Raw genomic sequence first — 12929 nt, 5'->3', positions numbered from 1 at the left:
TATGTGTGAAAGGTAAATCCTCGTGTGAAATACATAGGTGATGTGGTGACCTTTGCAACTGGACCTTGAACCAAATCGTGAAACCATACGGGATAATATGGATCGTCATAATCAATCTGGAAAAAACAGATATTCTTAATTACTATTGAAGTATCAAAACACTTGCTTAATTAATCAATGTATGAGATATATTACATACCTGTGATTTTAACCACTTGACAAAGTGCTTATCTTTCCGTGTGTCCACATCAGTTGCAGATATTCCTGGTATTGCTTCTTCAACTTGAGATACAAACATGCTGCAAATTAAACAAATGATCAAGTCATATATAATTAACTTCAATTCATATAATTAACATTCACAAAAATATTTACCTTTCAAAGTAACGGGTCACTACATCCTCGCAGTTGAGCAGAATATAAGTGTGGGCACTATGTTTATCCTCTTCACATGACCACCATACTTGTTTCGTTTTACCACCAAACCGTCCAATTTGGCAGAAAATGTTAGGAACACCATCAATTGGATATGATGTCGATACTCCACCATCATCATATCTTCTAGGAACTCTTTTTCTCGTACGAACAGTTGGAGCAAAGTAGAATGATGTGAAGTTAGATGTTTCTGCTGTCAAACTCCCCTTAACTATTGAACCAAACTCCCCTTAACTATTGAACCTTCCACCTTTGCAAGATTTCTTGCTTTCCCCTTCAAATGTTTCATCTGTCGCTCATACGGATACATCCATCCGTTGTGAACAGGTCCACGAAGCAATGTTTCATACGGTAGGTGGACAACTAGATGCTCCATGACGTCAAAAATGAAGGAGGAAATATCTTCTCCAGGTTGCACAATATGCTCCGATGGGTGTATATTGCAAAAGTAATCAAATTAATAACATTTCATAACATATGTATATATGTTATAAATTTATAATTACCTGCAAGTGCTTCGTGGACATTTACTGGAAAAAGCTCGGCAAAAACAAATGGAAGTAGTCGTTGCATAAACACATGACAATCATGACTCTTCGTTCCGGAGAACTTTTGACTTCGTTCAACACATCTTGACAGATTTGAAACATAACCATCAGGAAACTTAACTTCTGATGCAACCCAGTCAAACAAAGTTGTTTTGGCGACTGATGACAACCAGAAGATGGGAAAAGGAACGTTTCCATTGTTCTTGATATGTAACTCACTTCTTGAGCAAATATCAGGTAAGTATATCCTTGACTTTTTGTTATCTTTTGTCTTCCCAGGGACGTTAAGTAGTATATTCATTATGTTCTCAAAAAAGTTCTTCTCAATATGCATGACATCCAGATTGTGGCGTAAGAGAAGATCCTTCCAATAGGGTAGCTCCCAAAATATACTCTTCTTATGCCAATTGTGAGAGACACCATACCCATCAGACATATTTCCAGGAACATGCCAGTTTCCTCCAACCTTAACTGTTTCCTGAGCTCCGTAATAATCAATATCCGCTTCGATCTGCTGACCGGTGAGATATGGAGGAGGACTGTCTCTGACAATTTTTTTTTGTGCCGAAACAATGTCTTATTTCTTCTGTACGGATGGGAAATTGGAAGAAAGCGACGATGACAATCAAACCAACAACTCTTCATACCATTCTTCAGTTGAAAAGCATCCGTCGATCCAAGACAATATGGACAAGATAATCTTCCATGTGTTGTCCAGCCAGACAACATCCCATAAGCAGGGAAATCACTTATCGTCCACAGCAGAACTGCTCGCATCGTAAAATTGTTTTTCAAGGAACAATCGTACATACTCACCCCATCCGACCACAATTGCTTTAGCTCTTCTATCAGCGGTTGAAGAAAAACATCAATAGACCGTTTTGGATGCTTCGGCCCATGGATTAATATGGTCAAAAATAGAAATTCTTGTTCCATGCACATATCTGACGGTAAATTGTACTGCGTAAGAATGATTGGCCACAAAGAATATTGTCTACCAGACATTCCAAATGGATTAAATCCATCGGTGCATAACCCAAGATAGACATTCCGAATATTTGTAGCAAAATCTGGGTATACCTTGTTGAAATGTTTCCACACTCTTGCGTCTGATGGATGTGCAACCTCGCCATCTCTCTGGACATGTTCAGCATGCCACCTCATCGACGCAGCAGTCCTCTCAGATTGATATAATCTTCTCAATCTGTCTGTAATTGGTAGGTACCACATCCTTTGGTACGGTACCCTATTCCTCCCCCGGCCTTGCAGTTTGAATCGTGGTTTTTTGCAGAATCGACACTCTTCTAACCTGTCATCTTCCTTCCAGTAGATCATGCAGTTGTCGATGCAAACATCAATCATCTCCGAAGGCAACCCAAGACTATAAACCAATTTCTGAATCTCATAATAAGATTCAGCAGACACGTTGTCTTCTGGCAAATACTCTTTAAACAACTCCGCCCATGCATCCATGCAATTCTCAGGTAAATTATGATCCGTTTTAATATTCATCATCCTAGCTGCTAGAGACAATTTAGAGAAACCTTCTCTACAACCAGTGTAGATTGGTTGATTTGCAGCATCTAGCATTTCATAAAACCTTTTTGCATCCAAATTAGGTTCTTATACATTTCCAGTTCCATCAGCTATTGTTGTAGTTATTTCTAAAAATGCATCACTAATCATATCTTGAACCCTATCATGATATACCATCTGCCCCTCCTGATGATAATTATATTCATTATGCAAATGATTCGGTTCTTCATTATGATGAGCATCCTCAAAATTATTATTACTACCACTAGCTTCATTTCCCCCATAACCCTCTCCATGTTGATACCAAATGTAGTACTGTGGTGTAAATCCTCTGTTTACTAAATGCTTCCATACAGTTTCACTACGTGCAAATTTTGAATTCTTGCATTTCCGACAGGGGCAGAACATCTTACCGCTTTCCTGCGTGATCGGTGTACAGCCCCCCTGGTGCATGAATGTCTCTAGCCCGCTAAGAAATGCGTTCGTCAGCCTCCCATTGGAATATTTGTGCAAATACATCCAATTCCGTAACTCGTAAATACTACCGCCACCGACCATTTTTTTCTTAGATTTTGTTTTCAAAATTTTTTTTTCCTGATTTTTTTTTTCGTTTGTGTGTTGTGAGGAAGAGAGTTGTGGGAAATGACATATATATAGAGAAATTTTCGAGTTTGATAGGTGAAATATAACAACGATTTTACAAGGGATGTTTTACATGAATATAACAACGATTTTACATGAACTTACAACCACTTTACAACGAAATTAGTTAAGTTAAAGCACATAGAATACACGTTTTCACCTAAATATAATGGTAACATGTTTCGTTGTAATGTCAATGTAACGGTTACGACGAATTTATCTTTCCACGTACTTTCGTCGTAAACTTACATTGACTTTACGACGCAACTGTTTCGTCGTAAAGTTACATCGAGTTTACGACGAATTTTGGACTCCTCGTAATTTCGTTGTAAACGCCATGTAAATTTTTGAGGAAATAATTTCCTCGTAAATCGTCGTTGTTATAGAAACGTTTTCTTGTAGTGTACATAGGCATCGTTCTATTTTTTTTTATCAATTAATTTAGTAAAACTTCATATGCTCCCTAAATTAGTTGACAAACCACAATAAAATCGCTATTATAGAAAAACAGAGACAACAAAGGTTCCAAACCTCTATGACCATCATCATATGTTAGTTCATGATACAACTATGCATTAAAACAATATTGTAATATTTTTTTATTTTTTCTCAAAATCTATGTGTTAACCCCTACAAAAATATACAATTTTTCGGTAAATGCTCTATATACTGAAACCTATAATCTTTAGTTGTATTTTAAAATTTCTAACCACATTCCACATTTGTATTAATGTATTCTAAACTCTCTTTCATGGTACATAGGCATCATTCTATTTTTCTATCAATAAATTTAGTAAAACTTCATATGCTCCTTAAATTACCGGACAAACCACAATAAAATCCCTATCCGAGAGATTCGGAGACAACAAAGGTTTCAGACCTCTCTGACCATCATCATATGTTAGTTAAAGATACAAATATGCATTAAAATATTCTGTTTTTCGGTAAATGGATAATATATTGAAGCCTATAACTTTTATTGTTGTATTAAAATTTCTGACAACATTCTATATTTGTATAAATGTATTCTAAACTCTCTTTCATGGTACATGAGCATCATTTTTTTTATCAATTAATTTAGTGAAACTTCATATTTTCCAAAAATCAGTTGACAAACCACAATAAAATCGCTATTCTAGAGTAACAGAGACAACAAAGGTTCCAAACTTCTCTGACCATCATCATATGTTAGTTCATGATACAACTATGCATTAAAACAATATTGTCATATTTTTTTAATTTTTTTCTGAAAATCTATGTGTTAACTCCTATAATATATTCAGTTTTTCGGTAAATGCTTTATATACTGAAGCCTATAATCCTTAGTGTTATTTTAAAATTTTAACCACATTCTGCATTTGTATTAATGTATTCTAAACTCTCTTTCATGATACATGAGCATCATTCTATTTTTTATCAATTAATTTAGTAAAACTTCATATGCTCTTTAAATCAGTTGATAAACTACAATAAAATCGCTATTCTGGAGAAACAGAGACAACAAAGGTTCAAAACCTCTCTGACCAACATCATATGTTAGTTCATGATACAACTATGCATCAAAAAAATATTGTCATTTTTTTGAATTTTTCTCAAAATCTAAGTGTTAACCCCTATAAAATATTCTATTTTTCGGTAAATGCTCTATATATGGAAGCCTATAATCTTCAGCGTTATTTGAAAATTTCTAACCACATTCCACTTTTGTATTAATGTATTCTAAGCTCTCTTTCAGGGTACATAGGCATCGTTCAATTTTTTAACAATTAATTTAGTAAAAATTCATATGCTCCCTAAATCAGTTGACAGACCACAGTAAAATCGCTATTATAGAGAAACAGAGACAACAAAGGTTCCAAACCTCTCTGACCATCATCATATGTTACTTCATGATACAACTATGCATTAAAATAATATTGTCATATTTTTTGATTTTTTCTCAAAATCTATGTGTTAACCCCTACAAAATATTCTGTTTTTTGGTAAATGCTCTATATACTGAAGCTTATAATCTATAGTGTTATTTTAAAATTTCTAACCACATTCTACATTTGTTTTAACGTATTCAGAACTCTCTTTAATGGTACATATGCATCGTTCTATTTTTTAACAATTAGTTTAGTAAAACTTCATATGCTCCCTAAATCAGTCGACAAACCACAATAAAATCGCTATTATAGAGAAACGGAGACAAAAAAATTCCAAAGCTCCCTGACCATCATCACATGTTAGTTCAAGATACAAATATGGATTAAAAAAATATTTTCATATTTTTTGAATTTTTCTCAAAATCTATGTGTTAACCCCTACAAAATATTCAGTTTTTAAGAAAATGGATAATATACTGAAGCCTATAATCTTTAGTGTTATTTTAAATTTATAACCATATTCCACTTTTGTATTAATGTAGTCTAAAATCCTTTTTATGGTACATAGGCATCGTTCTATTTTTTACAATTAATTTAGTAAAACTTCATATGCTCCCTAAATCAGTTGACAAACCACAATAAAATAGCTATTATAAAGAAACGGAGACAAAAAATGTTCTAAACCTCTCTGACCATCATCATATGTTAGTTCATGATACATCTATGCATTAAAACAATATTGCCATTTTTTTTTCTCAAAATCTATGTGTTAACCCCTACAATATATACAGTTTTTCGGTAAATGCTTTATATACTGAAGCCTATAATCTTTAGTGTTATTTTAAAATTTTTGACCACATTCTACATTTGTATTAATGTATTCTAAACTCTCTTTCATGGTAACATGGGCATCATTCTATTTTTTTATCAATTAATTTAGTAAAACTTCATAAGCTCCTTAAATCAGTTGACAAACTGATGTTAGGAGTTTCAAGGCTCCCAATCAAATGTTGTAGAATAAATGATGTCAAACATGTTCTAAGTTATTCTACAGCAAAGGGAATGCAAGACCATGCTTAATCTAAGTGCTATCAATTGGTGAGATGATTTTTGAACTAGAATGCTACTAAAATGCAATAAAGGACAAAACTTTCTTTCTTATGAGATAAGAGAACTCATGGACTAAAGGAATTGACCTTGGGTGATCAAGTTTCAATCTAAAGGTGTTAACTTTCAACCAATCTATCTACCTTAGACCTAGACACCATCCTAAACAAATTCTATCTCTAGATGAATGTTCATTTACTAAGATAACTCAAGCATCAAATCTCTTTGGTTGAATGTTATCTAAGTAATCATTAATCTCAAGTCTACTAGCAATCTTAACACCTTTAACAACAAATCTTTTTGGTAAATAATGTTAAAAGCTTAGGAGAGTTGGTTCAGGCATTTCATCAAACACCTTTCAGGCATGAAATGCCTAGAGCTCAACTTTAGAGAGGCCAACTCTAGAGTTGCATTAAAAGCACTCTACTAGCAAGGAACAAGATAGATCTATACTAAAACACCTTAGATCTAGCTTAATCACCCTTAGTCTCCCTAACCCATGAATCAAAAGATGACTACTCACTACTCTTCATGATGAGCCCAAGAATCAATGATGATTTGGTGCTAATCATGATTAGTGATCCCAATAATCAAGCAATCACAAGAGAAAATGATCAAGATAAGATTTTTCACCTAAAAGTTCTTTGTGATTAGATAGAAAACAAAATAAGATCTCCTCTTGGGATTATAAAGTATTTATATGTCTTTGGTAAACCTAATGGTTTCCATTAAAAAGTCTAAAAAGCCCTTGAAAACATTAAAATTCGACTAAGGTAAAGTCTCGACTCGGGTCAAGACGATCGGCACCAACCCGCGTGGCCTTCCCCGCGTTGGACCTTCGACGACACTCCTTCTTCATGCGAGCGGGTAAGGGTCCCCGCGCTGCTTCACCTGCGTGACTCCTCGAACAAAGCTCTTCGGCAACGCGGGTAAGGGAAGATGGATATCACCCGCGTCATCGTCCCCACGTGAATACGTCGACAATCCTTCTAGCTCGTGCGAGCGGGTAGTCGACCCCGCGTGCCTCTTCCCGCGTGGCTCCTTCGATTTGGTCTTTCCGTGACGCGGGTAAAAGGACTCGGGGTGTTGCAACCCGCGTGAGACTGGCGTTGATGTGGCTTTCGGCGCGAGCGGGTACTGCTTCCCGAGTTGCTCAACCCGCGAGGAGTTCTTCATTTCTTCTTCTCGACATCTCGACGCGGTAAACTAACCCGCACTGGTTCTCTTCGAGTTGAACTGGCTTGAACTCGAACTAACTTCATTTTCATCTTTTCTTTAACTCCCATGCCTCTAAACACCTCCAATCACTCCATAGGTCACTCTAATACCTGATAAAGACACATGAATGCAATATGGATCCTAACGTTGCTAAATTCCTAATCTATATGATCATTATGTACAATATGAATGGTTAAAGCAATGAAAATATGCAAGATATCAACTCCCCCAAACTTGTTCTTTACTTGTCCTCAAGTGACTTTATAAGAACTCATGAGGGAAAGAAGTTTGAAGGTGGGAACTCATAGCCAAAAGTAACACTTCCTAGCACTCAACTTAATATCCTAAAGAAACATAGCAAATAGCATGAGCATTCTCCTTATTATACTCTAGCTTCTCTAGACCTATCCATACTCTTTTGCCTCTACTCAAGTTGCAATACTCTTTCCAACAAGTCCCTTCAATCAGCTCTCACATTGATTCACACACACACACAAGGTAAATTATCACAAATGGGCACATGATCTCAATCATTTGGCTAGATAAGCATGGTCTAATGTGAATGAAGAGATGGGTTCAAATGTTTTCATTTAAAGGTGGTTATCACTCAAAACAATGAGCTTGATCATTATGCAAAATTTATCTAAGATTAGAAGCAACTCATGCATACATAGATTCATTCTCATCATTCTACCCCTTTTTGTTATAAGTGATCACAAGTTCTACCCCCTTTTTATCATCATCTCAAAATCAAAGTAAACCCCTCACATCACTCACCCAATGAACAACTCTCTTTTTCTTTTGACTCAACCACTAGGGATTTTAACTCACTTTATACAAGCTCTAACTCTTTTTTCATTCCCTTCCCCAACTTCTCTTTGATTCTTTTTCTTTTCTTTCTCTTTCTTTCCCTTTTTTTTTATTAGGGGGAAGGTTTTTTGTTGCATAATCAAGAGCTTCATATTTTCTTTTTATCCCTAGAGTTTTCATTTCTATTTATACTCTTTTGCTCATCTCTCTCATCTTTCTCACTCCTCAAACCCAAGATACTGAAGTTTAGAACACACAAACCCCTCTCACCATTCCCAGATGCTAACTCATTGTGCCAATAAGAGATGAGAATAAACCTATGTCGCCTCCAATACTCTCAAGATTTTGCACATGACAAACTATCAAAAGAGGCCTCACTCATGCAATTAAATGTTTGGCTCAAAGAATGGCTAGGATTGTAGGGTATGGAGTGCCATTTGGGTTAACAAAGATTGGTATATAAAGGAATAAGATAACCCAAATGTGTATGAGATCCATGATCAAGTATGCAAATGCCCATATGCAAGAGAGATTAAGTTCATTCAAGCCAAGTTCGGGTTGGAGCTGATCTCAAGAATAATGCCAACATCAAGCAAGCAAACAAGTTTCAAGAAGAGTTTTCAAGGCTCGAAGCGTGCAAGGTTTTCAAGAGATGCTTAAGCTATTTGATATGTTTAACTAGGGTGTCATTTTGAGTTCTAGACAAGGGTTCTTTGCAAGGCATTTAAATCATTGTTCCCAATGCAAGTGAATGTAAACTATATGCTCTAGACTCAATCTTAGAAGTGCAAGTGATGCAGCTACATGTTTCTTTTTGTATTTTTCAAAATTTTCAATCAACTTTTTTTTTTTTTTTGGTTTTTCTATGCATATATATATGTACATTGCAATGCATGAGACTCAAATCATTAAAGAAAACATGATCAAATACTTGATACCTCCCCCAAACTTAGTTCACACAGTCTCTGTGTTAGGAAGTCGGAGGAGATACCCAAAAAAGAGATAAATGCAAAGAAAAACTGGTATATACAATGAGAAGTGGTGGAGTACCTTTCTATGAAGCGTGGGAGGAGGCCGATGCCTCATCCTCGGTGTCAGCTTCCTCATCTGTAGAAGCAAGGGATGGAGATTTGTTTCCTGAGTCGGACGGTTGAGCTGGTGGGTTTCTCTTCTGGCGGAGCAGCTCTTTCTCGGTGGCGGGAAGTCTGAGTGCTAAAGGACCAATTGAAGGCTGAGGCTGGGGGGTAAGGAAGTCAAAGTCTGATGATGAAAATCCCGCTACAGTTCCTCTAGTCAGTATATCAGCTACCTTCTTCATGAACTGAGCTGAAGCTTCTGCTTGCCTCTTCACAGTCTTACTCAACGCCTTACACTTGTCTTTGAGCTTGAAGATTGTTCTGTCCTGAGCCTTGTTCCATCGTTGGAGGTTGCTGATATGCTCATGAGCCTGGCGAAGGGGTCCATGGGGAAGAGCTCCCGGATGCTGCTCAAAGTGGTAACGAGGAGGACCATAGAGGAGCTCGGAGTTTAGACCGGAAGCTTCTTCTTGGAACACACCACATTTATCTGCTGTCTTCTTCCTCTTGGGAGATCGTATGGGGCCTAAAGGACCATGGGGACCAAGGAAGTGCTCACTCCCAATATCAAAGCTAATAGCTTCAGGCCTAGTCAAGCTTGTTAGGGCGGTGTTTGGGAGAAGCACTTCAACCTCTCGTGTAGACTGTATGTAAGAGTAGACGCAAGTTCCATTGAACCTTCCACTGAAGTACTGAGCTTTCTTCAAGTAGCTTCCGTCTAAGAGGGCCGGACCAGTTGGATCATCTTCTAAGGGTATATCCTGAATTGAAGCAATGGGGTTATCAAACCACCAATGCCAACTTGAGGCTCTGAGTCACTTGTTGTCCAAGCCCATTCCTTGTAGTGGACGAGGCGCTTCACAAAGAATCCCACCATTCCAAAGTTCTTGTAGAAATCAGTATCGACAAAAGGCAACTGAGAAGGATGAGCATAATGCTGAACGGTTTGGTGAAGAAGTTGCAGCTCCTCATCATTAACAGTGCCTGGTTCCTTTCTTGGAAATATGGTGTGGACAATTAACCGGTGGAGATAGCGCACTGAAGGGTGGCGAATGGAAGCATTCTTGTCACGGCTTGGCTTGCGAGTCTTCCCCGTCAATACCTTCCAAACCATTCTAGCAATGCTCTCCTCTTTAGGAGCATTATATAGGATAGGGATGGATGATTCCTCCAAATCCTGACGACCAAGAGCTTGTCCAATCTCCTTGAAGGTCATGTTGTAAACCTTCCCATGGACCTTGAACTTGATCTTTCCCCATCCTTGCCTCACATGTTTGGTGGTGTGAAAAGTAGCCACCAATGATGACAAGAACTGACAAGACTCATCTTCGTAGGTAGGATAGGCCATAGTGAAGAAGCTTTGCATGTTCATGTGCTCCAACATTTTCTTGATGTCGTCACCAATCTCCAACCCTTCCATGATCTTGATATCCGCAAATCGAGTTGGAGGCCACAACACACCATTCCGCAAATGCCCATATAGCTCATCTTCAGTTGGTGTCTTGGTTCTATCCCTCTCAGTGTCAACTTTCTTCCCTTAGACACTTTGGCTTTCTTGTGCGGAGCTTGGTCGTCTTCAGTGATATCCGCATTCTCCTCCTCTTGAGGAAGAGCTACTCCCTTGCCTTTTGGCTCCTTGGACCTCTTGGGAGGGGCTGACTTTCTACCAATAGTATCTACTCCCTCGTCCCTAGCAACTTGCTTGCCTTCTCTCTTCTTTGCTGCCAAGACTTGTTGTCTAGAAGTTCCTTCTGTTGTAGAAACGGAGGTTAGATGCTTCCCATGTCTATCAGTCTCTTGCCTTGCAAGCTCTTGTTTCTCAGCTTCCATCTTTTGTTGATCCTTTCTCCCCATTTCTACCTTGCTTTGGATGAAAGGAAATGAAGATGTGAAACAAGAAAATAGACTAAAGGGGCGAAAGCTTGGATTTAGGAAGAAGAATGGATTGATTTGGTGAAGATTTGAGTGAGATATAGAGTGATTTGGTGATGTTTTGTGAAAGGGAGATGAGGGAAACGGGAGAGAGAGACGCGGGGTAGATGATTTTTAGGGTGTAGCCGGGTCGGGTTGTCGGGTAAACGGGTCGGGTAAATAGATTTTAGGGTTAGAAATCATACCTGAGCGGGTTTGAACTAGTCGACGCAGGTAGAGGAGAAGTTCAGAACCCGCGTCGTCATCCCCGCGTGGAAGCGTCTCCGGATTGGTGTGTTCGTGCGAGCGGGTAGAGGAACCCGCGTGACTCTAACCTGCGTCATCCCATCGACGAAGCGATGCGGGTAAGGCAACCCGCGTCGGAACGTTGTCTCCGACCAAATATACGAGCGGGTGAAGGAATCCGTTCCACCCATCCCGCGTTTTTTCATTCATTTTTTTTTTAGATAGTATATACAAGGATAGACATGGGACTTCCTCCTAAGTGAGCTTGTTTAAAGTCTCTAGCTTGACTTTGCTTTCCTTTGGCTAGGCGGAATCGGGGTCGGAGAGTGAAACCGAGATTCCTTTCTCCTCTATCGTGGTTCCCATGTAGAGCTTAATTCTTTGTCCATTGACTGTGAAGTCTCCACCATTCCTATCCCATAACACAATTGCCCCATATGGCCTAACTTCCTTGATCTTGAAAGGGCCGGACCATCTTGACTTGAGCTTCCCGGGAAACAACTTCAGTCTAGAAATGTAGAGAAGCACTTGATCTCCAGCACTGAATTCTCTCTTGAAGATCTTTTTGTCGTGAAAGGCTTTGGTTTTCTCCTTGTAAATCCTTGAGTTCTCAAAAGCATCCAGTCTAATCTCATCAAACTCATTGAGTTGGAGAAGTCTCCTCTCCTTGTCACTCTTGATGTTGATGTTAGGAGTTTCAAGTCTCCTAAAATAAATGTTGTAGTATAAAAGATTGTCGAACCAATTCTAAGGGATTTCAAAGCAATGAGAATGCAAGTACTCACTTAATCTAAGTGCAACCGATAATTTAAGAGGTTTCTAAACTAATGATTAATGATAAATGAAATGACTTTCTTTACTAAGGGAAAAGAGAACTCATGGGTATAGGGATTAGACCTTGGGTGATCAAGTTTCGAACTAAGGATGGCTAACGATCAATCAAACTATCAACCTTAAGCTTAGACACAATCTTAAACAAACTCTATGTCTAGATGAATGTTCATTTACTAACATATTTCAAACATCAAATGTCTTTGGTTGAATAATATGAAAGCAATCATTACTAACAAGTCTATTGGCTATCTTAACACCTTTAACAACAAATGTCTTTGGTAAAGTATGTTAAAAGCTTAAGAGAGTTGTCTCAGGCATTTCATCAAACACCTTGTGGGTGGGAAATGCCTAAAGATCAACTTTTGAGAGGCCAACTCAGAAGATTCATTATGAATACTCTACTAGCAAGGAATAAGAAGGATCTACACTATAACATCCTAGATCTAGCCTAATCACCCTTAATCTCACTAACCCATGAATTCAAGAGTGGATTACTCACTACTCTTCATGATTCCTCTTAAACCCATATTGGATTTCAGATTAATCATGTAGAGAAATACAGATAATAGATTAGAAATCAACAGGATAACATATGATCAAACGAATCAAAGAGATGAACTTTTTCAGGAGGTTTTTGGTGGTTTTCTCAAAGATAAAGATAATCAGCCACCCATCGCTTACAAAAGATACTTAAACAT

General features: G+C 38.0%; 1 protein-coding gene across 1 annotated transcript; it reads right to left on the bottom strand.

The window, feature by feature from the left end:
- Positions 1-11700: 11700 nt before the first annotated feature.
- Positions 11701-12929, bottom strand: LOC125585285. The gene is made up of 2 exons (XM_048754063.1): positions 12913-12929; positions 11701-12103 (listed from the first exon to the last, which is right to left on the bottom strand). The coding sequence occupies exons 1-2, from the start codon at positions 12927-12929 to the stop codon at positions 11701-11703; spliced, it is 420 nt and encodes a 139-aa protein (XP_048610020.1).

The sequence above is a fragment of the Brassica napus genome, chromosome C4, assembly GCF_020379485.1.
Source record: "Brassica napus cultivar Da-Ae chromosome C4, Da-Ae, whole genome shotgun sequence".
Classification (NCBI taxonomy): Eukaryota; Viridiplantae; Streptophyta; class Magnoliopsida; order Brassicales; family Brassicaceae; genus Brassica; species Brassica napus.
This window is presented reverse-complemented; position numbering and strand designations above follow the sequence as displayed.